At 53.1% G+C, this 26,603-nt stretch overlaps 1 protein-coding gene across 1 annotated transcript in view; it reads right to left on the bottom strand.

Moving 5' to 3' along the window:
- Window positions 1-21,582, bottom strand: part of MDGA1 (MAM domain containing glycosylphosphatidylinositol anchor 1) — a 64,229-nt gene extending 42,647 nt beyond the window's left edge. Inside the window, exon 1 of the mRNA XM_023213041.1 lies at window positions 20,343-21,582. Coding sequence (XP_023068809.1) covers window positions 20,343-20,409 — 67 coding nt within the window. The 5' untranslated portion in view covers window positions 20,410-21,582. The remainder of the gene's footprint in view (window positions 1-20,342) is intronic.
- Between the last annotated feature and the right edge of the window lie 5,021 nt (window positions 21,583-26,603).

Raw genomic sequence — 26,603 nt, 5'->3', positions numbered from 1 at the left:
CTCAGTTTCTTCATCTGCAAAATGGGAATAATACTACATCTCAGGCTTCGGTGGAGATAACTTTTGGGTTGTCATGAGGATTCGATGAGAAAATGCATATTGGGTACATTGCACAATGACTTGTAGTCAGCAGGTACTTAATAAATTTCAGTTCCATTTCCATTTAATAATATAGCCCAGGATGCTCTGGGAACCTATTCCAAAGTCTTGCAAGAAAAAAATGTGAAACTCAATGAGGTCTACTTTGGAGGATTACCAGCAGTTTGTAATCCTGAGAGATCAGAACATTAAGGTGGGCTGAAAGTAGTAATCACTGGGAGGAAAAGCTCTCCCCGTGAGAATATGTAAGATGACAGTGGAAAAGAGAGGCTTCCACCCATCAGGGCAGAGAATGACTCCTAGGATCCCAACGTCTGAGCCTTCCTGGCCCAGGGATGTGGGACCCATGGAAGCAGGGTTACTCATGGTTACTCATGTAAAATTTCCTTTCCTGGATCCCAGAAAGGAAAGTTCTAGCCCCACCAACCTCTGCTGGTCTTGGAGACCCCATCACTGTGATTCATTTGGCACCAGTCCCTGGCAGCAGCCCAGGGTCTACATCTGACCAAGCCTGCACCTGTCAAAGCATACCTATTGAACCAAGCCCACGGAAACAGTAATTTCTGGGTGACTTGAGGCAAATCATTTACCCATCTAGTCTAGAGCCTCAGCTTCCTAACTATAAAATGGACATAGCAGGGCTCCCTATTGTGAGTGTGAAACCCACTGAGAATGGAATGCCCTGTGCACAGTGCATGCTGCCTAGTAGATACGCTAGAAGTACAGTTGGAAGGGGCTGGAATAAAACTAGACTCATGCTTCAGAGTGTGTCTGCTCTGAGAAGGTCCTCCTATCCCAGAGTGGAGCCTGACAGCCCCCGGTCTCTAGGAGTCTGCAGCACAGTCGCTAGGGGTAGCGCACCACCAGGGTAGGACTGGAGACACACTGCCAGATCCAGGCCCCCAACCCAGAAGGCAGAGCCTGGGCCAGGATGTGGGGATGGCAGTGGCTTTGCTAAAGCAAGAAGTCCCCAAAGCACCACCCGATCAAAAAGCCCAGTGAGGCAAAGGGATGGAACATGGCTCTCTCCAAGGCCCACAGGGCTAAACCCCAACCCTCAAGCAGGCTCAGCGTGGGGTTCTGGCATAGGCCTGGATGTAGGGGCCAAAGGGAGAAAATGAGGCTAAGGCACTGGATTTGGGCTGCAGTGGGCATCTGGGGACTCTGAGCCCTCACATAAGAATGGACGGAGATAGGTAGCAGGGAGTCCTTTCCACATAGTGCAATAGAAAAGCAACCAAACCTGACCGGGCATGATGGCTCATACCTGTAATCCCAGCACTTTGGGAGGCCAAGGCTGGTAGATTACTGGAGGTCAGGAGTTCAAGACCAGCCTGGCCAACATGGTGAAACCCCAACTCTACTAAAAATACAAAATTAGCTGGGTGTGGTGGCTTGCGCCTGTAATCCCTGCTACTCGGGAGGCTGAGGCAGGAGCATTGCTTGAAGCCAGGAGGCGGAGGTCACAGTGAGCTGAGATTGCACCATTGCACTCCAGCCTGGGCAAAAAGAGTGAAACTCCGTCTCAACAGAAAAAAAGAAAAGAAAAGAAAAGAAAAGCAACCAAACCTGCAAGAACTAGTTAGAAGCTCCACTCCAGCACTTAACTTGCCTAAGCCCCCATTTCTCCATATAAAACAGAGGCCAATAACGTTAGGCTCATAGCGTCTTATTAAGTGAGATGACATTTAAGAAAGTATCATGTAAACTGTAAAGTTCTGCATAGATCAGGCCTTATTATTATTAGGTGCCAAACGACCCAAGTATGGCTTCAGGAGGTGCAAATTGGAAGTTAAAAAGCAGGCCATAATGCACCTATTAAACCAGTGAAAATAAATTAAAATGATAAAATCCATTGTGTGCACAACACCAGCTCAAACTTTCTGTCACACAACCCGGCAGTGCGAAATGAGAACCATAAAACTGCTCCTATCCTATGACCTATTAGGCAATCTCACTTTGGGGAATAGGCCCCAAGGAAATAATTTAAAAGGAAAAAGTAATTCACATAAGGATATTCATGGCAGAGCTATTTAAAAGAAAGGGAAATTGGCTCCTACCCAAACGGTCAGCAGCAGAGAAATGGTGACCCGAACTCTAGGAACTCTAGCACATCGATACAGGGGGTGCCCTGTGGCCATTAAAGTGACAGGTCTGAGGGCTCAGTCAATAACAGGAGACGTGTGTAGGAGATAAAGTCAGCTGAGAAAGCAGAACGGACCACTGTTTACTGCTATGTAAAAATATATTGACAGGTATGGGCAGGGAGTTTAGAATGAATGGTTAATGTTTGATAGTCACTGGGCTTCTTTTTTTCCTATGAAGTTGTTTAAGTGGATAATAATAACAATAACAGCAATGAAAACAAATCAATCTTGCAGCTTGAGAGCTGGTGAGGCCTTGGCCACAGTAGCACACAAAGGAAGGGAAGGACAGCATTTCTGGGGGTTCTCCCACAGCCAGGCAGTCTCTGACCCCCCGACCTCGGGTCACTGTGGGTCCGTGGGTAGAGCTCCGGCTCATGGAAAACACCCTACCCAGCTGCAGGGGGAGATAGAGGTGCTGCACCCCAACTTCTAGTAACCCCGAAAGCCATCTCTACATATGGAGTTACCTGATTCACCCAGGCCAGGCCTTGGCCTCAACCCAGGAGACCATAGGAAAATTAGCTCTGAGGTTAAAGAACCAGGGAGCAGAAATATAACGAGGACCTCATTAGCTTTATGGCCCCTCCATCCACTGACCTCCAGCAGCCAACTTTCACTGCCCCCCAGTACTCCCAAGGGTTGGGAGCCACTCCTCACCCCCCAACACCTGTATTAGTGGGAACACGTTGTCTCCCGTTAACCAAGTATCAGCCAGAAATCTGGGAGCCATCCATGACCTCTCTGCCCCTCCCACACCCCACACCCAATTCACCAGCAAGCTCTGTCGGCTTGACCTTCAGAACCAGTCGGGAATCTGCCCCCCTGCGATGCCACCCTAGTCTTAGCCCCCACTACTGAGGCCTGCCTGGATTATGACAGCAGCCTCCTGATAGGGCTTCCCTGCTTCCTCCCTTGCCTGCTGTAGCCTGTTCTCCACGAGCAGGCAGAGGATCCCATTGCTCCTCTGCTCTCCCTGCCATGACTCCCATCCCACTTGGAGTCAAAGCCAATGCGTTTTCAACAGCCTGCCATGCCCTCTGCCATCTGCTCCCGGCCCCATTTCCCGTTCTACCGCCCTCCCCACTCCGGCCACATTGCCCTCTTTGTCAGTCTTCAAGCAGGCCTGGCCCTCTCCCACCTCAGGGCCTTTGCACTTACAGCCTCACCCCCTCCCCAGTGCTTGGATTGCTCTTCCCCAGCTTTCCTGAGCCTGCTCCATCCCTTCCTTCAGCTCTCTTCTGAGAGGCCGTCCCTGGCCTCCCTGTTTAAGACAGCCCACCTGCCCTCACCTCCATCACACTCAATCCCTTTCCCTGCTTTGTGCGTTCATAACACTCATCAAATCAACACCCTGCATATTAAATAGTCACTTGTTTATTCTCTTTCTGTATCCTTTTCAAAAGGCGAGCACCCCTGGGAGCAAAAGCACATTAAATCCCTTAAAGGGATGAACAATCTATTTTTTCAAGCAGCAATTCAGGAAACATAAAGTTTAGGAACATGTTTTATTTAGCATCAGGTATATTTATAAATCAGGAAACGCAATACCTGCCCTCCTGCTTAAGTAGTCTCTCATTTTTTCTCCATCACTGAAGGGTTTCCTCTCCTTTTTTGGCTAAAATTTTAGAAACCACATAAGTGGCAGGCTCCATAGGATCTGATTATAATGCTGAGCCTCTGAACAACTTGTAAATGACTTGAAATTGAGTAGGTTGGGGGAGAAAAAAGAAGGACTTGGGGATGGAGAAGGACAACTGGACCAGAGTTCAATCACAGCCAGGGACAGCAAAGCCCCTATCAGGAGACAGCTGAGGGCTGTGGATGCAGGAGGAGGGAGGCTGCCCCCGGGAGGAAAATGGGGTCTGAAATGGGTGGGTGGCAGTAAAGGGCTGGTACAAAACACCTGTCTCCCAGCCCTGTACAGTAGCTAAAAGGGAAGATTCTTGCTATAAACTTCCCCAAACGGAAAATGGAAAGAGGACTGGAATTATTCTACCCTTCCTCCTGGGCGAGGGTCTCAGTCTTGTTCCCTCTCTGTCCCAATATTGTGTCACGTGTCTGTACACAGAGCCTCCCATGCCGTCTCCCCGGTGGCAGCCACTGTGCCTCAACCAATGACAGCGGCAGCTTCCTGAGCCTGGCCTCGGCGGTGGAATCACTCACTTAGCAAACCCTCCTCCGAGCAGTGGCGGTCATTGACTCCCACATGCCAGGCACATGGCTTCCCACGCATTCCTCATTTCCCCTTTATCACAGCCCTCTGAGGAAGGTACCAGTATTAACCCTGTCTTGTGCATGGGGTAAGTGAGGCACAGTGCAACACCTGCCCACGATCACATGGCTAGTGAGCGGCCGAGCAGACCTCCACCCCAGGTCTGTTTCAGAAGCCTCTGGTCCTATCCTTCAGGCCACACTGCCTCCCTACCTGAACGAGAGATGGTTATTCATCGACTTCGTTATATTTAGTTACTTGATTCTGAAATTAGATCTCGATGGTGTCATGGAGCCTGGCAAGTCATGTGCGACAGCTGACCTCAGAGCTGCTAGTTGCTGACACCTCAGTGTGAAGAACTTCTCTGGTTACTCCCCTCCCCGGGGGACGCTAACACACCAGGGAAGGCAAAGGTAGGGACGGAAGGTGAGCTATGCGGGACCACTTGCCTGACCCCTCCCAGAATCCTCCTCTCCAGCTGCCATGGCACTCTGTGGAGGCCTGTGCCCTGACGGGGAAGGCAAGGTGGGGCCAAAGGAAGCAATCTGGGAGAAACGAAGCCAGCTTTCTCAGAGGCATGAGCCCTGAGGCCCTCAGCCACTAGGGCTACCCTTAGAAGGGAGAAGCACCTCCCAAGAGGAAGTGAGAAGGGTTGAGCAGAGATGCATGAAGGAGGTGACAGAGGTATGCAGAGGGTGGAGCAACACCAGTGAGGAAACTGAGGCAGATGAAGACCAGACCCTGCAAGCACTAGACACGCAGCAGCACTAGTCCAGTGCCCGGCAAACAGCATGGACTTAATACAGCCAGAATTGTAACTAGTGTAGGTGCTCAAAAGAGTCCCTGGTGAGGACACCAGAGAGCCCCAGTTTGCTCCGGCTGGGAAGGAAGCATGAGCACTGGATCGGAAGGCCGTGCCGGAGCTCTCCACGCTGCACCAGCACTTTTCAAAGGTGCCAGCTCCCCTCTGGGCCTCAGCAGCCCCCCTGCCCCTCAGCCCAGCTGGGGCCACTGTCTCCACATACCCAGCCCAGCCCCCAATCTGGCACGGGTGCAGCGGGTGAGCGCACACCTGGCGCAGGCCCTAGTGCCCGGGAGAGAGGCTCCGAGCAGGCGGCTTTGTGTTTTGTGAAAACCAAATCCACAACTGAGCTCTCCAGCCAAGCAGGGCCTGCTGGGAAGGCTGGTGGACCTCCCTCCCTGTCCCCTACTGGGGTCCACCCTTCCTCCTCAGCCCCCCACCCCCAGGAACCCTGGGCAGGTCCAGCTGCCACCCAGGCTGGCATGGGGGCTTAAAGGGGACGGGTCTGGGGCTAGCTCTGGCAGTGCCTGGGTTTGCCCTCCTACCCTGACCCCCTTCCTGCCTGGAATAAATTGGAATACAAATCAGAGGGAAATGCTTTCCTCTGTTTGAACAAATTGCTATGGATTCCTCCCTGTCTCAGGTCAGGGCTCGCGATGGGGGATATTTTCACTTGCGGACTGCTAATAGACTCAGGAGAAGCTGCTGGATCGATCGAGGCCAGGAAAATTAGCCAGGAGCTCCAGGCCAGCTTCGGCCCGCCCCTGCCCCCCACTTCAGGTCTCCTGGGAAGGGTGGTGGGGTCATACCCAGGCTGGACATAAGTCCCTGACTGATGACCCAGGATGCTGGATGCCCGTGCCCACCCCCTGCCTTGCAACCAAGGCAAAGGCCATCTGGAGGGCAGTGAGATAAAAGTGGACCCAGAGAAGCCCCCAAAGAGGTCTGCAGGCCCCCCTACCACACATATACATAGTTCCCTGCACATACATACATGTTCTTTTGTGCAACATCGTCACACATATACACACCTACAGCACTCACATGCCATTGTATATTACATGCACAAAAAATACAAATAATGTGCACTCGCATGAGGCAGAGAGAACCGGAGGAATATATTACAGCTTCTGTTGACATACCCAGCGAGAGAAGTTTATCTCATACCAGTGGCCCCCATACACAGATACACATACGCACTGATCTCCAACAGAAGACGGGGAGGGGACAATGCGGGGATGAAGCCCACCTTCACCCCAGCCAGACTTTGCAGCCCCTGCTCCCTGAAGTCCCCAGAAAGGAGGGAGTGAACCAGACAAGGGTGTCAGTGCTTTGAGCATATCAGGGCATCCCTCAGTAGCAAGCTCTTCCTAGTATCACTTGAGGCCACTTTGCCAGCAGGCACCGTAAAGGAGGTGCATGGCTTGATCAAAAGAAAGTACTCATGCCCCCTGCCTATTGCCCTTGCCCACATCACATATACACACCCCTCAGGAAATGAGAATCTGGATCTGGCTTGGGAGATGGATGTGGAAGAGAAGAGAGTATTCACTGGCAGATACAGCAGGGCCATCAGCTTGGTGAGACCCTTCACCTCTGACCATTGGCTTCTGCCTCTAAAAACTGAGCAGGTAGGCTGGGCGCAGTGGCTCACGCGTGTAATCCCAGCACTTTGGGAGGCCGAGGCGGGTGGATCACCTGAGGTCAGGAGTCCGAGACCAGCCTGGCCAACATGATGAAACCCTGTCTCTACTAGAAATACAGAATTAGCTGGGTGTGATGGCGGGTGCCTGTAATCCCGGCTACTTGGGAGGTGGAGGAGGGAGAATCCCTTGAACCCAAGAGGCGGAGATTGCAGTGAGCCAAGATCACGCCCTTGCACTTCAGCCTGGGCGACAGAGAGAGACTCCGCCTCAAAAAACAAACAACAAAAACTGAGCAGGTTGATTCCAGGCTGAGCCCCCTCTCTGCTGTGTGGCCTGAGAACTTCTCTTGCTTTCTCTGGGCTTCAGATTTCTCTCCTGACAAATGATTAGATTTTCCCTAAGATTCACCCTGGCTCTGTCACTCCATGAGTGTGTGATTCTAGATCATCTCTTTCTTGCTCTCTGTTGTATCCTCAGCACCTAGAACAGAGTCTGGCACATTGGCGGGGTGGGGGTGGGGGGTTCAATAGATATTGAATTAATTAATCTCAGGTCCCAGTTATTAGAGAAGAGATAAATATACAACAGGGTGGAAGTGCTGCTCTGAGCCAGACTCATGAGGCTCAGGTATATTCAGGGGTGCAGGCCACTCTGGTCACAGCCCATGGCTTGGCTCCTGGGCAGGGAAGTAGACAGAATGCAGTCGACCTTACTACTCTCTGACCCCTAACAATTGTTTCACCCAGAATCCTGTCTACAGGGAGAAGGAGTGGTCTTCTGGGCTAGACTGTCCCCACCTCTATGTTGGTTTTAAATTCAGTGGGATGGAGAACATGGTGCCTCTCATGGCAATGCCCAAAGGACCCTGTAGATTCTGGGTGTGTCCTTAGTGATGCTCAACCCCGTCCTCCACAGGTATAAGGCATCCTTCAGGGAGAGCCTGAATTATATCAGGAGAGTCTTGGAGAAATCAACACACTTGGATTCTGACTACAAAATCCAAGGAAGCAAATGAGCAGTGCACAGGTCTGGTGGCTGCAGGGGAAGAGTTTTCAGCCTGGAATGGAAGCTGGTACATGCAGCCCAGAACATGAGATCTAAAAACAAAGAGCTCCACACAGCAGGCTGGCTCTGAAAAAGCAAGACCATGGCTTAGGCAAGATGTAATACAGACTGTTGCTGCCCCACCTGCACCCCCTTTCCTAAACACTTCAGTGCACCACCAGCCAACTCCCAATTGCCAATGCCTGCGGGCACCTCTCTGCCTGAGGGCCATCTCTGGCCACTAGAGCTTGAGCTGCCTGTGTGTGCCGTGGTTTAGGAGTACCGGGAATTAACACTCCCAGAAGCAGCCTCATCCAATGACAGACACAGGGTGGGTGTATACATGCCCCAGTTCCCTCACCCCATGGTGGGATAACTCTGAAGTGTGTGTTTCACAGTGTACCAGAGTTCCCCCATGGGACAACGATGTAACTGACTTGATAAGGCATCTTTCATTGGCTTCCTTTGCTTCCCTGTCTCGCTTCCCCATTCCTCTACCAGAGTTTCCTGGACTTACCTCCCACATAATTACAGCATTCAGCTCCTTATCTCAGAGTCTACTTCTGGGGGAACCCAAACTAAGACTATGAGTCCAAGTGTGTTTTGACTGTCCATGGTGTCCACTATGAAATTTCTCACATGGCCACAACACAGAGTCCACATATTGCCTAACGACCCCTCTACACACATATCAAATACCCCACCATCATTCTCTTCCTCCACCCATCACTCCCCTGGAAACCTCCTTGCCTGAATCTCATGGCTCAAGATCCAACTCATCTGATCAACCAACCTGTGCCATGGGGAGAAGGCTTAGGGCTGCCGGGTATTCCCAAAGTAACCTTCTGGAAACAGTGGCAGTGCTTCTGCCAGCTAACTTGTTAATAACTCTAAAGTGGAACTTGTAGGCAGTGTGACAAGATGTTGGACCCGGTGGAGACTGGCAGCAACCTCCAGTTCACACTACCAAGTAGGCTCACTTTCCCACCCACAAGGGTGCGGGGGTGCCCCGACATTTCCAATAAGGGCCTCTAACATCTAACTAGAGTACTACACCCAGAATGAGCCCCAGCTTCTGTAGTCTGGATGCAATGAGGTCTGAGAATAAGAAATGAGGTTCACAGGGGAGGGGGAAGGATTATAGAGATGTGGGCACACAATGAGCTTATAAACGCCATGCAGACATGTCCTGGCTTCTCCTAAGCCTGGGAGGTGACACAAGAGAATGAGAAAGATCCAGCTGTAGAAAGTCCTTTGACATGGCTTTTAACTTCAGCCTTGGCACCTAATTGCTGTGTGCCCTTGACAAGCCACTTGCCTTCTGTGGTCTCAGTTTCTTCCTGCAATCAATCTGGAAGATCTGTTTTTGGGTCATTGAAGGCCACTGGCTGGCAGCTGACTCCTTGCCATACCCTTGTGCCCTTCCTCATGGCCTTCTCTGTGTCTACGCTGTGGTCTCATTCCAGAAAGAAAAGTGAATTCAGGTCTTGCCACGGCACAGAACTTCAGCTTGCCCTGTGGCTTTATGTATCTTGCCAGAAGGTAACCTGGCCTCCTCAAGGACCTCTGCATTTTACTGGAACACTGGAATCAAACCTAAGTAGATGAGGCCACTGAAATTCAATTCATTTCCCCATCTCTATCCGCCCAGTATCCCTCTCAGAGATGGGGGAAATGCCTTCATCACAAGTTTCTAAAGAATCACTTGGCAGCCAGGCACAGTGGCTCACACCTGTAATCTGAGCACTTTGGGAGGCCGAGGCGGGCATATTGATTGAGATCAGGAGTTCAAGGCCAGCCTGGGCAACATGGCAAAATCTCATCTCTACAAAAATACAAAAAGTTAACTGGGTGTAGTGGCACATGCCTGTAATCCCAACTACTCAAAAGCTGAGGCACTTGAACCCAGGAGACAGAGATTGCAGTAAGCTGAGATGGTGCCACTGTACTCCAGCCTAGGCAAAAGAGTGAGACTCTGTCTCAAAAAATTAAAAAAAAAAAAAAAAAAGAATCACTTGGGGAGAGTCTCAGGGCCAAGGAGTTACTCAAGTTCAACTCAGAGTTCTCGGTTCCTGAATCTTTCTTTCTGATAAATTGTTACAGCAAGTTGAAATAAGGTCAATGGGAAGAGCTTCCCAAAATGAAGGACCAGAGACACTGAGCAAACAGCAGTGGGCCTGCTGAGAGGCAGAAAGATGAGTTAGATCACCTCCGGACCAGAGCTTCTCACACAGCCCAGCCGTTTCTGTTCCCAGAAATCAGGAGGCTGCTTTTTCTGGAACCACAGAGCTCTTCTGCTGTTGGGACTGAAAGGAGACACCTGCTAGTAGAGAGGTACCAACCGGTAGAAATCGACAATCCCATGGACGTGTGAACAGACAGTGTCTGCCTCGCTGGCAGACGGGAAGTTTGTGGGACTCTCACTTGAATGTCTGAGTGACCCAAGCAAGTCACCTCCCTCCTCTGGGTCTCTGTCTTCTTTCAGGTCTCTTCTGGGCATCTTCAGAGCAGCCAGGACCCCCCGCCCCCCACCCCTACCTGAGCTAGGCTGGCAGAGTGGGGCGAGGTGAGGAGGAGAGCAGTCATTCACATTTATCTAAATCCCCTCTCATTCAAGAAACACCAACTGCCCCTAAAATGGGTGTTTGTGGCAAAGACTGCTCATTACCCACACAATACCCACTTCCCTTTCTTCCTAACAGAATACAGATATTTTTTCAGATGGGAATGTGCCCATCTAAAAAACCCTATTTCTCAGCCTCCCTTGAAGCTAAGAATGGCCAGTAAGATGTAAGCAGAAGTCACTGTAGGGTGTTTCTGGGAAAGCTCCTTAAAGACAGCAGACTCAGTGGACAGGCCTGCCTTTTAAACGTTCCCGCTGTTTTCCTTTCTGGAATGTGTCATGATGGCTGAGCCCCATCAGCCTTTTGGTGACCTTGAGGCAAAATGTTAAAAGGCAGGGTTCCCAACCTTTGCAGCCTGGGCAACATAGTGAGACCTCCATCTCTACTAAAAAAAAAAAAATTAGCCAGGCATGGTGGTGCATGCCTGTAGTCCCAGTTCCTCATGAGGCTGAGGTGGGAGGATTGCCCAAGCCCAGGAGATCGAGGCTGCAGTGAGCTATGATCATACCACTGTACTCCACCCTGCAAGACAGAGTGACACCCTGTCTCAAATAAAATGAATGTTGCTGGTTTTACATTGAATTGCTACTTTGTTCTCCAGCTCTGAAATTTTCATTCTTTTTTTTTTTTTTTTTGTAATAGAGACAGAGTCTCACTATGTTGCCCAGGCTGGTCTGGAACTCCTGGGTTCAAGTGATCCTCCCATCTCAGCCTCCCAATGTGCTGGGATTACAAGTGTGAGCCACAGCACCTGGCCTCACTTTATTCTTAAGCAAACAGGAAAGAGAATAAACAAAAGGGCCACATTTCAAAAAGGTACCATAATTTACCTATTAAAAATCAAAGAGAACTGTTTCTGAAGGCAACTCCTTCATCTCTCTAGGTTTGGGACTGGAGGTCCCTTGGTTAGAAGCCAGAAGAGGGGCCAGTCTCCCAGACTCTTGGCCTGGACCTTCCAGTTAGCACCATTGAACTAGAAAGTCTCCCTGCTCACAGTTTAGAAAATAATCAGTGGATTTTTTTTTTTCCTAAGACTCCAGGTTCAGATGAACTTGGTTGAAACTAGGCTTGGGCAGTGACTTGGAAAACCAGGAAATGCCCTCAGAAAGTCCAAGGGAAGAAGACATCTGTTTTGGCCTGGCTTTTTCAGACACACCGTCTATACCAGCTGTGCCCAAGAATCATCTAAACAGCTCTTACAGCCACAGATGCCTTGATGCCACCTGCAGGGTTTCTGATTCAGGAGGCCCAGGGTGGGGCCGGGCATCTGTTGTTGAAAAAGCTCTCCAGGTGGTTCTGACATGCGCCAGGGCTGAGAACCACTTCTCTACACAGCTTCCAGTCCTCCAGATAATTAACGTATCTCAGCTGAGTTTCTGGGACTGGAAAAGAACCAAGAAGAGCCTGGGGTGGAATCTTCAAAGCCAGCCAAGCAGTGACCTTGAGCCTGCTCAAGCCACCACCCAGCCACCAAGGTCACCCACCCCTGCAGCTCCAGCCTTTCACAGGCAAAAGGCTGGGTTTGGGGAAGGGGAGCTGCTATTCCAGCCTCCCTGGCCTTCCACATTTCTCAAAAGCGCAGCCTATACCTCCTGTTGCCACATGCCACCCACACCCGGAGCTCCCTGCCATCTGCCTGCCACCCCCTCTGCGCTCGTGAAACAGAGTCCTCATAGTTCACCTTCGAGTTTACAAAGTGCTATCACTCCTGGGCTTCTCTGTAATCCCAAGAGGTAAGTGTGCCTGAATCAGCCTTCACATGGGGAAACTGAGGCTCAGAGAGGCGAGGCCACTGGGCAAGGACCCTCAGAGGCAGTAGGCTGCCCACCTGGCCCTCCAACCTGAGTCCAGTCTTCTTACTTGAAGCCCTCATTATGCATAACGCAATCCCCAGTCTAGCAGCATCGGCACCACCCAGATTCACACAGAGTCTCAGCCCAGCCCAGCCCAGCCCAGCCCCAGCCCCAGCCCCAGCCCCAGCCCCGCTGAATCAGAATCTGCATTTCCACAAGATCCCAGGGGAGACTTGTGCACGGGAAAGTTTGAGGATCCCCACTCTGTGCTGCAGCTGCCCCCGAGCTCCCCAGTTCCCTGGTGGCCCTTTCTCATTGCACCTCCTCCTCTCACAGACTCTGCCACAGACTTTCCGGTCCACATCCCCTCTCAGGCCTCCTCCTGCCCCCTAAACGTTGGTGCTCCCCAGGGCTCTGGCCTCAGCCCAATCCCTTCTCTCTACTCTCTCATCCCCGGCAATTTTATTCCACCTCATGGTTTCAACCCACATCCTTCTGCAGACATAAATCCAGATGTGCAAATCTACCTCTCCTGAGTTGATCTCTGTCCTGAGCTCAGTGCTCATGTCCACCCAATTTGTCAATATCCCCCCCAGACATTCCAGCACCAGAACCCCATGAAGTTCAAAACTTCACTCACATTGTCACTAAAACTATTTACTGAGGCCTTGCTATGTGCCAGGCACTGTGCTCAGAGCTTCTTAGGCACCGTCTCATCACAAACCCACGCAGTGAGTACGATGATCTCCATCTGACAAGCGGAGAAGCCACGGCTTAGAAAGCAGATGTAACTTCTTGGGCTTTTATAGCTGGTGTGGGGCAGAACTAGGATTCAGACCCAGGTTTCTTATGCAGAAGTCGAGGCTCTTAACTACTTCATTTCCCCAAACCTGTCTGACTTCCAGTGGCTTTTGTTTAACCTGTTATCACTGTGTGCCAAGTCTCCCAGCTCCAAATCTCAGAGCCGTTTATAGCTCCTATTTCTCGCCTGAACTCTTTCCAATACATTTTCAGTGCTTAATGATGGTACAATCTTGTGTCTTGCCTTTTGCAACAGCCTCTAACCGGTTCCCTTCCTTCATCCTCAAACCCCTACCATCTATTCTCTACATGGCAGCCAGAACGGTTCTATTAAAAAGGTGTCAGTTCATGTCCCTTCTCTGCTCAAAACCCTGCCATAGTCCCCTATCTCATGCAGAACAAAATCCAGAGTCTTTTCATAGCCTTCAAGGCTCCAAACAATTGGACCTACTAACTCTCTGGCCCCACCTTCTACTCCCCTCCCTCTGGCTCATGCTGCTCCAGCCACACTGGACTCCTCACTGTTGCTCCAACAGGCCAGGCAGGTTCCTACTCCAGGGCCTTTGCAGTGGCTATTCCTCTGCCTGGAACACACCTACTGCACATGCCCACAAAGCTCCCTATGACTCCCCTGGACAACTGCAAAGCCACCTGACAGTCTGTCCAGCATGGCCTCTTCCCACACATAGCGGCATGGCTACCTAGCCCATAATATGGCTTGCATCAACCCAGCTCCCTGTTTGACATCCTCCTTACAGCTTTGCAATGAGCAGTTCTGGGTTTAAGTCCAGGTCTGCCACTTGGACAAGGGACTGATAAATGACTTTCTCAAGGAGTTGTGATGAGACTGAAGATAAAGCATACTCATGACCACAGGTTGGACAGTCAATGTTAGCAATGTTTAAAATTATTTCTGGCCCAGCGCAGTGGCTCATGCCTGTAACCCCAGCACTTTGGGAGGCCAAGGCGGGTAGATCACGAGGTCAGGAGATTGAGACCATCCTGGCTAACACAGTGAAACCCCGTCTCTACTAAAAATACAAAAATTAGCTGGGCGTGGTGGAGTGTGCCTGTAGTCCCAGCTACTCAGGAGGCTGAGGCAGGAGAATTGCTTGAATCTGGGAAGCAGAGGTTGTGGTGAGCCGAGATCGTGGCACTGCACTCCAGCCTGGGAGTCAGAGTGAGACTCCATCTCAAAAAAAAAAAAAAAATTCCTTTACTGTTCCAGCCCTAACAGCCCCAATTCCCTTTCAGCTCATGCTCCAGCACAACTGAACAGCTCACGAACTCCTCACACACTTGGGTTCCTTAGCTTCCAGGCGTTTGCCACAATCTGCCCTCCACCAGGAATGCCCCTCTCAATCCTTACTTCTATTTGTCAAGGCCAGTTCAAATGCTCCCTTTTCTACAAGGCCTTGGAAGCAATTACTTCACCCTTCAAATTCTCACAACCTTTTATCTGCCCTTGTTACATGACATTTATCAAAATCTTCCCCCATCTTACATGTGATTCCCCTTCACCTTCCATCTTATTCACCTCAGTAGCCCTGCCAATGCCCAGAACTGGGTCTTGCTCAAGTTAGAGGCTCAGTAAACATTTAATGAATGATGAGTGAAAGGAACCCACACTGCTTTCCTTCCCTGCACATCAGAAGATCCAGTGGGACTGAGTCTTAGCGCTACTTCTTACCAGCTGTGCAATGCTGAGCAGGTCACTAAAACTCTTGGAACCTCAGTTTTCTCATCTGTTCAATGGAGACAATAGTACCCCCTGTGCTGACCTCTCAGAATGTCATGGAAGCAAAGGCTGCAGAGGCATGAAAATGCCTGGTAAGTCACGTGGCACTTACACACTTATCAGCGATTATTGCTCTAACCAACACTCCTCCCTAAAAGGTTCATTCCCCCTCACACAAAAGGATGCCTGAAAAAACCATGACCAAATGAATAGTGGGTTTTCAAGTGAGGTTTGCTTTCTTTCTTTATACTTCTATGTATTCCTTGATTGTTTTGCAAAGAGCACTATGTTACTCACAGCAGTTACTCATGGTGTTATTCCTAGACTTGAGGAAAAACGAGATTTCATTGTTGAAAAACAAAAATATTCATTCCTTTGAGCTAAGCCTTGCTCTTGCCTCCTGTATCAGCATTTAAATGCCAGAGAAGCCCCTTGGTACATAGTACCTTCTAGCAGCAGATGTATGCTTGCAAAGCAGGGTCTTCTGACCATGGGGAGAAGATGCAGAAGGGGGGCCATGTGCCAGGTTTATACAGAGGCGTTTCTGCATGGGCACAAGCACCCCCATTCCCCCTGCCACAGCCTTACCAGAGCAAGAGCCCACTAGGCTAAGCTGAGCCCCAGCATCCAGCTGGGGCCTAGGGAAAACCTGATTCATCTGAGATCACAGCAAGTTTGGCTTTGGCCACGGGCAGGTGCTAGGGACACCGGGGTGGGTACATGGGAGCTGGAGGGAGGCTTGGAAATCCAGAAGGCCCTGAGGAGCCCTTTTCAGCCCCAGGTTGAGGAATGAGCATAACTCATCCCTTAGATAGGGTGAGGCCCACGGGAGCCCAGGAAAAGCAAGAAGCAATGTGGCGGCCAAGCCCTCCCCCTGCTGGCCACATCTGGAACGGCAGCAGCAGCCGCACAGGGCAGGGCCCCTAGGCAGTTACACACACACCGGGGACCTGGGACCATGTGAGGCTCAGGTGTCCAGAGGTGGGAGGTGAGGCAGGGCTCTTCAGGAGTGAGAGCCCAAGACTCCATCTCCTAGGTCCTCCGTCTTCACCAGGTGGGTCATCTCCTACTTCACCTTCCATGAGCCCAGCCATGAGATGAAAGTGGGGGGTGGCGGGGGAGTGGCAGGGACACGGGGACAGTGGCATTTGGGGTGGGGTTGTCTTCCACATTCCTGCCTCTGTCTCACTCCTCCCAGGCCCTCCTCCATGCCTCCTGGGCAGCTGGGAGAAGCTGGGGCTGCTACCACTGCCCGGATTTCCACTCCCGCCCCCAGGTATTGATTTCCTGCATCATTCATTTGCCGGGCCTTGGCGGCTGTGATTAGCTCCCTCCATTCTGCCTACAGATTCCACCCCGCTTCCCCTCCAAGCCTGTCCCTCCATGTTCCAGCAAAGCAGAGCTAATATACCAGGCTCTAAATGAGGCTTTGCCACGTTGGCCCCAGCAGCTGACAGCCAAGCCTAGCCAAGCAGCTCTCAGCTATCCCCTGCCCACCCCCTCAAGGATGCTTTCTTGCTAATAAAATCCCCTCTAACCGACCTCCTCCCCTGACCTAGAGTCCCCGCCCAACCATGAAGCACAGATTTCATCCTGTAATGTAGGACGGGATGTCATGAGAATCTTGACCCTAAAGCGGGGGCTCTCCAGCCTGACACCAAGGGTCTGGGGAGCCCTCAGGCTGGCTGAGGGGCCGAAATCAACTTGGGGTGGGGAGGTAACGCCAGCAAAGCAAACAAAGCAGCTTGGATTTGTGGACACAAGGTGCTCTCCCTCGCTTGTGCAATTTCTGTAAGTGAGAAGAAAGAAAGAACGGAAGCACAGAGCTTCTTGAGGACATCAAGAGAACCCCAAGCCTCGGTTAGCCCCAGGGAACCAAAGCTTCAAGGCATGGGATAGGAACTCCAGTGAAAAACCTCAAGTACCCACACCCAGATCAACACCTAGGAGATGACACTGGGACACTCACTTCCTGAAATTCCTTCTCCGTACTCCCCAGAGGAGGGAAAAAAACGGATTTGGTGATAATTCTGTAAGCTATGTTGCTCTTGTCAAATTATTCAACATCTGTCTTCATGTTCCTACAAAAATTAGCATAGGATAGTAGTTTCTGATGACACCTTTGGTGAAATATTTTGACTTCCACCAGTAAGTTGCAAACAACCTGTCTTAAGGATAATGTCAATTCCCACTTCTGCATATTAAATAATTCAGGGGTTTGTTATGTTTTTGTAAGGGAGAGGAATCCCAGCGACCTGTGGTCCAACTGCTGTGAGAGGAGGAAAAGCCAGGACAGAAGGCGGGGTGTTCCCGGACGCTATCCACATGCAAGATATTCCTCTTCCATCACTTGGCTACTGCCTTTGCCCCAGAACTAGGCCACTGGGGCCAGCCCAGCCCCTTGGCTTGCCAGAAAACAGATTACAGGATCCACCCCAGAGGACAACAAACTGGGCCAGGAGATTGGGAGGCGAGGGAGGGAGGGAGAACCAGCTCCAAATGGACCATCTGGTCCAGCACTTGGCTGTTGTAGCATCTGTGCCCCAAAGAAGAACAAAGCCACCTGGCCAAACTGAGAGTGCCGCCTCCCCAACCCTATTGCAGACCATGGATCCTAGGGCAGGTGGTGGACCTCAGTGGGAAGCAGGACATAGGGTTCTAGGCACCTACCTCCTACCAGCCTCAGCAGAGATACACAGTCTAGGCCGAATGCCGTCAGGTTTGCCCTCCACTGCCTGCTCGTCTTCCTCCCCTCTGTTCAGCCCCTCCCTTATCCACAGAGGCCTGGGGGCAGAGGGGCAGGGGCAGGGGATCCCTCCTCAGGATACACATTTTTCTCCTACAGCTCTTGAATTAGACCTGCTGCCTCCCTCCCCAGTGCCAGGGCAATACTAGGCTTCTAGCCTCTTCTCTCTTCTAGGGCTGCAGGCTGGGACTCTGTGACTCGCCCTAAGCAGAGACCCTTAAACAATGCCCCACTACCCTGCTGGAAACCAAGTCCTAGAGAGACTTCTCATGGAGAAAGAATTTCCAGCCTGCCCCCAACTATGGCCCTTTCTTCATTCAACAAATACCTGCCGAGCTCCTGCTGTTATGACGGGGACCATGCTAGGTGCTGGATGCAATGCTGGGCTGGAGTGGCCATCCCTGGTCCCTACGTGCCGCCTTCACTCTCATGCTGTTTATTCTGCTTTGTGGGTACAGAAAGACTGCTGGGGAGGGGGCCAGAAGAACTAGTCCCAGATCTTTGACCTACTTCTTAAGCCAGTCCTGGTACTACAGAGATCCTCCCTTCTGCTGAATGTGGCCAAAGATTCTAGCATCACAAGGAACTCAGCGACCTCCTGTCATCCTCCTCCCTCCTCCTAAATCTTCTCCCACCTTCATCCATCTCAATAAAGACTTTTAAACCCAGCACTTCCCCTGAGGCCTCAACACTGCCTGAAGCCAAGCTCTCAAAGGAAAAGTGGCATGTCACCCAAGGGCCCGGGATCGGCCCTTGGGCCCAGCACACCTAGCCCACTTTGATTGGCTCTGAGTGAGAGCAACTGGGACCTAGGCACAGGAGGGAGGGGAGAAAACACAGAGAGAAAAGGGTATAGATAAGCCTATGGCTGAATCCTGGCCCTAGAGTACTCTGAAATGAGGGTCCACTGCCCCTGACTCCAAACCCCACTCTCATTGCTGGGTTTACTAGACTAGGAACAGAGGAACCTCCTGAAGATGAGCCCCAAGCAGCCTAGAGAAGGTTAGAGAAGCTGGAGGGGATAGAAGACAGGGATGACCAGGAATGGGTCTTGCCAAATGCACGCAATGGCACAGGGAAGGAGGGTAGGGTGGAGGACAGCAGCATGCAGGAAGGGCTCTCCATCACTCTCCCCAGCCCAGGGCTGTGTTGAGAAGGCAAAGACCTCAGCAGCACCTCTCTTAGGCACCTTGACTTGGGGAGAAAGAAGACTTAAGAGAAACCCCAGTCTACTGGCATCCTCATCTGCCCCGGAGAGGCCAAGTCCTCCAGGACCTGCCCTGTGGCCTCCTCCCCCAAACCCAGCCTCTCCCAGTCCCTGCTGCATTCTTTCCTGCCTTTGCTGGCATCTGTGAGGGGCCATGCAGTAAGACACACACAAACTAATTAAGAAGCAGAGTTTGGCCAGATGCCTGGGCTAGTCTTACCAGAGAATTAAGCCCAAGCCAGCTAGCTGGGTAGGGCCAGGAGCATGTCACCTCCCAGACACCCTTCAGGACACCCCTTCCTCTTGCCAGGCACAGGCAGACGGCCAGGCACCCTCCAGGGTGCTTTAGCCCTCAGCACCTGAGGCTGGCAGCCAGTAGTCAGTGCCTATACCACCCCACAAAGAACAGGTCAGACTCCCCTGGATCTAAAAGAGGAATCATTAGTCCCTCCACCCAACAGAAAAGGAGAGAGAGAATCCTGCCCGCCCCAGCCACACATCACTAAAAAGGGATCTGGACAAGCCATCCTGCAGTCAAGAGAAAGCAAAGTAACGGCCACTGGGCCCCTGAGAATGACTTTCAGTGCTGTGGGGTTAAGGCACTGCGGGAGGCTGAGCCAGGTGACTGAATGGATGATGCCTGCCCTGGGGGGCCTTCCCTGGGAAAACCCACAGGATGGAAGGGGGAAGGGGTAACCAGAGTCTCCCTTGGAAACCAGAGCAAGACGTGCGGACGCAGGAGCAAGGCTGCGTGGCAGGAGGCAGAGTTTGGACACGTATCCCGGTGGGTGCGTGCCGTGTTTGCGTTTTCTGGGGATGGTGGCTGAATGTGTCTGTGTGTGCGCGCAGGAAGAAGGAAGGTGGGGCTGGGGTTTGTAGCTAGGAACCGGAGACGGGAAGAACTGGTTCAGGGAAGGTCCGAAAAGGGATGCCGGGGTCGTAGGCGCCGGAGCCAGGGAATGTCGGCATCCTGATCAGGCTGTCAAGCCGTGAGTAGAAGAAGCGAAGCCGCAGCAACAGCGGGGAAGGCGAGCCCGCCGCCGGGCCTCGGTGCTGACAGCCGGCTCACCCGCAAGCCGCGCGGCAACTCCGGCTCATGCATCGCTTGGCTTCCACTCCGGAGGCCGAGGCAGGACGAGCTTTCGGTGCAAGTCGCTGCACCAGTCCTGGGCTGGGTCTGTCCGGGTCTCCCGAGCCGACCGGGTGCTCTCAAGGGTTCCTAATCATTCCCGCCTCTAGCAGGGTGTGGGAAAGTGGGTACCTCCCCCTGACATCCCAGCTTCACACCAGACCCTACGACCCGCCCCTGTGTTCCGAAGCCGCTAGCTCGGTCTCCTTGCGCCCTGGAGAGGGCGGGGACGCGGGCATCCACTCCAGAGTCCGAGTCGAGGTCTCCACCAAACCCCGGCAGCGCGCACTTTGCGCCTCTTGCAAAGTTTCCGCGCGGGGCTAAGCCAAGGTGGAGCGGGACGCGGGCTCTTACCGTAGACTCCTTGTCCCCGGCAGTGGAAGGGGATCAGCGCCAGAAGTAGAAGGCAGGTCACCTCCATCTTCACGGCCGGTGCTTCATCCCCGCGAGGCGGCGCAGCCCGAGAGGCGGCGGGGGGCGCATTCGCCGGGGCCCCGCGACTCCCCTATGTCCCCCCTTTCCCTGAGAGGTGACAGAGAGAGTGGCGACGAAGACCAGGAGATTGAAGAGGCGGAGGTGGCGGCGACCCGGGTTTCTCCTCCGGGGGGGTCGCTGCCCGCGTGGGGACGCAGGGGGCGCTGGCCCAGCCCCGGGTGCCTCGGCGCGCCCGGCGCAGCAGCCAGCGCCCCGACCCGAGGAGCCCGGTCGCCGAGCCGCCGCGGGTCCCCAGGGCTGTCCGCGCGGGATGTTGGGCGCCTGGGACCTCTCGGCGGAGGCGGCGGCGCTTCGATCCAACAGGCCACGGACGACTGACAAACTTGTCGTTTCCCCGCACTGGGGCCGCCCCTCAGCGGAGCGGAGTCGGGGAGGCCGGGGCTCCGCTCGAGTTAATACGCTGTTTCCAGTCCTGCGGCCGCTGCCGTGGGCTCAGCGGCCCGACTCAGGGGGCCGGGCTGAACGCACTCGCGGCGGCGAAGGAGCCCCGGGTCCGGCCCTCCTGATCCGGGGAGCAGCGCGGGCTGGGTTCGGCCGAGGGACGAGCGCCGCAGGTCCCCGGGTCCGTGAAGTTAGCCGAGTCGCCGAGAAACCCGGGGGAGGAATAGCAGCCCGGCGCCCCGCGGGAATCTGGAGAGCAATTCCAGGCAAGAGGGGCCCCAGAAAACGGGGAAAGGAGGAAAGTTTGAGTCTTTTGAAAAATATTCGCGCTCTTCCCCAGGCCGGGGCTGCGGCGCGGGCGCCGCTCGCCACCTCCGCTCGCCTCGCTCCTCTCCCGCCGTCTGGCCGCGGCCGTGGCGCTCCCGGGCTCCGAGCTCTCGGGAGAGCGGGGCTGCGCCGCACCCCAAGTTGGTCGTCCCCGCCCCCGCCCGGCGGCCTTGGCCTGCGGGGGCCCAGAGCGGGCGGGGCCGGGCCGGGCTCCTGGGCGCGGCGGCCGCTCGGCTCCGGGCCGCGGGAGCGCTCCGCTCGCTCAGCAACTTGGGCTTTGCTGTGCTGCTTTTTCGCCCCTCCGAGGTTTTCATTCCGCTCTCCTCCCGCCTCCCTCCCTCCCTTCCTCCTCCCTCCTCCTCGCGTCTCCTCGTTCGGTCTCTCGCTCTCCCACCCGTTGTCGCTCGCTCTCCTGTTTGATTCCCCTCCAGTTAAAAAAAGGAGCCAATTAAAGGCAGCCCAGCTCGCCTGGCCCAGCCTCTGTCCAATTCCCTCGCCTCCCCCAGGACCAATTAGAGAAAACAAAACAGGGCTGGGGGAAGCTGACTGCCTGTCTCTCTCTCTCTCTCTCTCTCTCTCTCTCTCTCTCTCTCTCTCTCTCCTCTCTCTCTTCTCTCCTCCTCTCTCTCTCTCTCCTGTCTCTGCCTTCCTCTCCTCTCTTTCCTTTTCTCCTCTCCCTCCCTCTCTTACTCTCTCCGCCCCCTAACATTCCCCCCGCAACCCCGCCCAGCAGGAAAATGTCAGAAAGCAGAAATGGATCCATCTATCCCGAGGACAGTGGCGGAGGGACCTGGGTTTCGGCGCGGGCTCTGCAGCCGCGCGCTCGCACACTCGTTGTTCGCCAGCCTTGCACACCCAGACTAGCTGGCCGAGCCGGAAGCACCATTGCTAGCAGCCCGCGGGGCAAGCACGGTCGCTCGCTCCGGGGACCCAAGCTCTCAGGGCACTGCACACTTCGTAAATGTTTTGCACTTTGGGGAGGCGGGACTGAAGCGAGGGTCCCGGGGAAAGGCCGGGCGCCTGCGGTTACTGGGGTCCTGCAGCCGCGCGAGCCGGGCGGCGGCTGTGGGTCTGCAAGGCTGTCTGCCCGGCTCAGGAGGCCCCCGCCCCTTTCCAGGCGTCTGGTGCGGGGGCCAGGCCAGAGCAGCTGGCGGAGAGGTCGCGCTGAGAGCTCCTGCCTTTGCCGCGGCCCACAGGTTGCCAATAGGTTTGCTCTCACGACCCCTCCGCCAGAGCTTCCCTAAGTCACCCCACATTTTCCTCGGCTAGCCACTCTCCCCATCTTGCCTCCTCTCGGGACCTCAGGCGCCCCCAAGCGCCCTGGGGGCACACCTCCTTCCGGCTGCCGAGCCCGGGCCCAGCTCCAGCTGCTGGAGTCCGGCAGTCGGGTCTCAGCCGGCTCGAAGGGGCCCTCGCGGAGCAGGGGTACGGAGAACGCTCCTCCCAAACGCCCGCGGGGAGGGGCGTAGCCTGGCAAGCCAGGCGGGTGGCCTCCCCCGCGCCTCCGATCCCACCCAGCGCCCAACCCGGGTCCTGCTAATCTCACCTGCTCCACCTGTCGCCGTTTTTTATCTCAGCGTGTGCGCAAGAATTGTTCTAGGTCGGCCCGTGGGAGCGCAGACAATCGCAGCAGCTAACAAGCGGGGAGACTACAACCCCCCCGCTTCGACCCCCGGAATTGCTCAATATCTTGATGATGGTTCCACGACTCTATGCATTTGTCAAAACTCAAGGATCTCCACACCCCAAAAGGGTTAATTTGTCTGCATATAAATTGAAGCATAAATTTTTAAAAAATAATAATAATGAACCACCCCTTTCCTAGGCCCATTTCCTGCTGGGTCCCTCCTCCCCTGACTCTCCAGGGCTTAGCCCCACCAGAGCGCGTGCTCCTGACTGCTGGGAGGGGAGTGGGAGGTGTCGGGAAGTGCCTGGTGGCATGGGGGGTTGCATCTCCCTTTCTCAGCCCCCTTTCTGTCCTTCTCGGGAAGCCCGAGAACATCCGAAGACTCCTGTTCTCTAGCCCACCTCCACTCGTTTGCGCCTCCCTTGTGCCCTCTTCCCTCTTCTCTCTCCTTTCTGCCCCGTGGGTCCAAGGCTGATAGGGAGTCCAGACTCAGTGCGGTGCACGCAGCAGATGCTAGCTGTAGACGTGTTCAGTGAATTCACGAATGATGCCCATCATGGCCAGATATCACAGACCTGGGATACCCTCAAAGTAGCCATCCTTTCACTCCCCAGCCCCCGACTGTTACCTCAAAGGCAAAAATTTCATTTTCTGTCCCACAGAGATACACAGCCACCATGCCTCTTCCTACCCACCCCCACCATCCAGTCGGAAAAGGAAGTGGTGCCAATTGAGAGAGTGATGGGGACTAGCTTCTTCTATTGTCATCCTCTTCCCATTATTAGAGGATTCCTGGAAGTCCCCACCCCTTCCAGGAAGCTCTCAGGGAGTGATCACAGCCGCTGTGGCTTGCCAATTCTGAGCTGAATGTGTACTTCTCCATGTCCTGGGAAACTGCCCTCTGATTTTCCAATTAGCTGTTCCAACACCAAACAGCAGTCAATTGCTCCTTTTTGGCTTTGGGGTGAGTTACGGAGACAGGGAACTGCACTGACTCAGCTGACATTCTCTTGACTTTGCCTTCTCTAAACTCACACACTAGCCTGGAGGAGAGAGAAGGTTCATGATGGCGGGTTGGGGGAACAGAGGACCAAATTAGCCAGGCTGGGATTGAACATTTGCTATAGCTAATCCACTTGTGAATACTCTGCAGCTAATTGTATGCAGTGTAAATACCTTGACAGCCTGTTTGTGTGTGCCTGTAAATTCAGCTGTCTCCTCCCCCAAGTGTGCCCTGCCTGCTACCTCAACAGAGCCCAGTGTCTGACAATGGGAGGCAACCTCGGAGAAGGGAAACAGCCCTAGACATCAGTCCTGTGTTCCAGTCCCAACCTCTCTAGGCCTCAGTTTCCCCAGATATAAACTAGGTAAGATCCCTCTCTTCCTAGAGAAAAGTAGAGTAATAAGAATAACAGCTGACACCATATGCCAGGCACTGTATTAACTATTTAATCCTCATAACCGCTATGTAAGACAGGGCTGTTATTCTCATGGAATGACATAGGAAGATGTAGTGACTCACTCAGCTGCTAAGGGGCCAAACTGAGCTTTGACTTCAGTAGCTTGGCTCAGCGATCTTGCCCTCTCCCACCGTTCTATACTGAAGAGGGGCAAGGGCCTAGGTATCTAATAACGTTTCCACAAGAAGTGTTTCCTGTTCCCTTTACAGACACAAAGAACAATACTCTGGCCCCCAAATTGCATGAAGGGTAGGGGGGACATGAGAGCTAGACTGCTAGACCTGACATGGGCCATAGGGCACAGGATGAGCCTGAGGCCAGGCTTTCTGGAGGCTTGGTGGTCAGCACCCAGCTGCCAAGTTTTGGGTTCCACCCAAGATCATTCTAAGGTCACTTCCCTCTAGAGGAAAAAAATGTATTTTTTGCCTCAAAGAAAACCTAGCACTTGGGCCCCAGGAGGTTTCAGGAACTCACTGTTGACCATAAGCCAGGGGCCAGGGAACCAGGGGCTCCAGGCATTGAGCGCGGAGGGCAACTGCGGTTTGTTGTGAGGGCATGTTACTAGAAAGCTCTCCCATCTCCTCCTGCCACTAGCTGGCCTCCAGCGAGTGACAGCCTGGAAGAGGAGAGAAGGAGAGAGAGAGAGGAAGAGTCTTTGCTAGATGGTGTCATCGCCTTGCTAGAGAAATTGTCTTGAAAATCATACAGTGGCAGATATTGATTCAATCTCATTGCAAGACACTTTCTGGTCGTGTGGGGGAAGGATGACTGGGAGGGGCGAGGAACGGGAGAATTATGACCCCGCCGAAAGACCAGTTTATTAATTCGGGCTCTAACAAATAGCCAATTAATGGCTTCAGCTGCTAATTAGTAGGCTGTTAACTCCTATTATAAACTGTGGTGGCTCAAGACTGGTAAGAATGCAATCCCACCATGATACCCTTGGAGAAAAGGGGCCCTGTAGACATATGTCACTCAGGGTGTGTAGCCCACACCACCCCCCTCCTCATCCCACACCCGGCAGACCTTCTGCTGGTAGAATACAGACTGCGTGAGAGCAGGGACCTTGTCTATATGTTCACCAGTAATTCATTTAACAAATATTTAATGAGTGCTTACTATGTGCCAGGCACTGCCCTAGGCACAGCAGACTCAATGTAAATAAACCAGACAAGAATCCCTGCCTTTCTGGAAGCTATAGTCTAGTGAAGAGACAGACAACAGACTACACAAATGGGGAAAATAAGGTATTTGGATAGTACAGGGTATGAAGGAGAACACCAAAGCTAGGGAAAGGAGTAGGAAATGTAAGAGCTGAACTGTCAGAGAAGGTATCCAGAAGGACCCCACTAACATTTCAGTCATGACCTTAAAGAGGAGAGGGACCTAACCACGCCAGTATCTAGGGGGAGGACATTGCAGAGAGAGGGGACGGCAAGGACAAAGGCCCTGCGGTGGTGAGGAGGATGTGGCTGCAGCTGAGAAGGTGGGGGGAGAGTAGGAGGAGCTGAGATCAGAGAGATTTAGGGGGCAGGTCATTCGGGTCTTGGGATTATTGCAGGATGTTGGGTTTTACTCTGACCGCAATGAGCAGAGCAGGGAAGGGATCTAACTTTAACTTAGCAGGCTCACTCTGGCTGCTGTGTAGGGAATAAACTGAAGGGGGTGCCACAGTATTCTCAGCAGTTGGCACTGTGCCTGGCCAGTAGTAGGTGCTCAGTAAATCCTTATCATATGAGTTGATTAATGAATACTGATGGGGCTAGATTGCAAGACTAGGAACCATGCCCACATTTGAAAGGCCAATTTATTTAGATTGTCTTGTAAATTATTTTACAACATCTCCATAGGTGCCCTCATATTGAAACTTTCCAAGGAATTCCACATCCATTATCCTACCTGGTCCTTAAAATGTTCCTGTGAGGGGACCGGGTGCGGTGGCTCAAGCCTATAATTCCAGCACTTTGGGAGGCTGAGACGGGCAGATCACGAGGTCAGGAGATCAAGACCATCCTGGCTAACACGGTGAAACCCCGTCTCTACTAAAAAATACAAAAAACTAGCCGGGCGAGGTGGTGGGCGCCTGTAGTCCCAGCTACTGGGGAAGCTGAGGCAGGAGAATGGCATAAACCCGGGACACGGAGCTTGCAGTGAGCTGAGATCCGGCCACTGCATTCCAGCCTGGGTGACAGAGCGAGACTCCGTCTCAAAAAAAAAAAAAAAATTGTTCCTATGAGGTAAATTAAGACATGTGGCCCCCTCCATTTTACAGATGTGAAGACTGAGGCAAGCAGACATTTGCTGACTGGCTTAACAGGGCGTGAC

The sequence above is a fragment of the Piliocolobus tephrosceles genome, chromosome 5, assembly GCF_002776525.5.
Source record: "Piliocolobus tephrosceles isolate RC106 chromosome 5, ASM277652v3, whole genome shotgun sequence".
NCBI classification, from domain to species: Eukaryota; Metazoa; Chordata; class Mammalia; order Primates; family Cercopithecidae; genus Piliocolobus; species Piliocolobus tephrosceles.
Note: the sequence above shows the minus strand (reverse complement) of the source record. Positions and strands in the feature narration are given on the sequence as shown.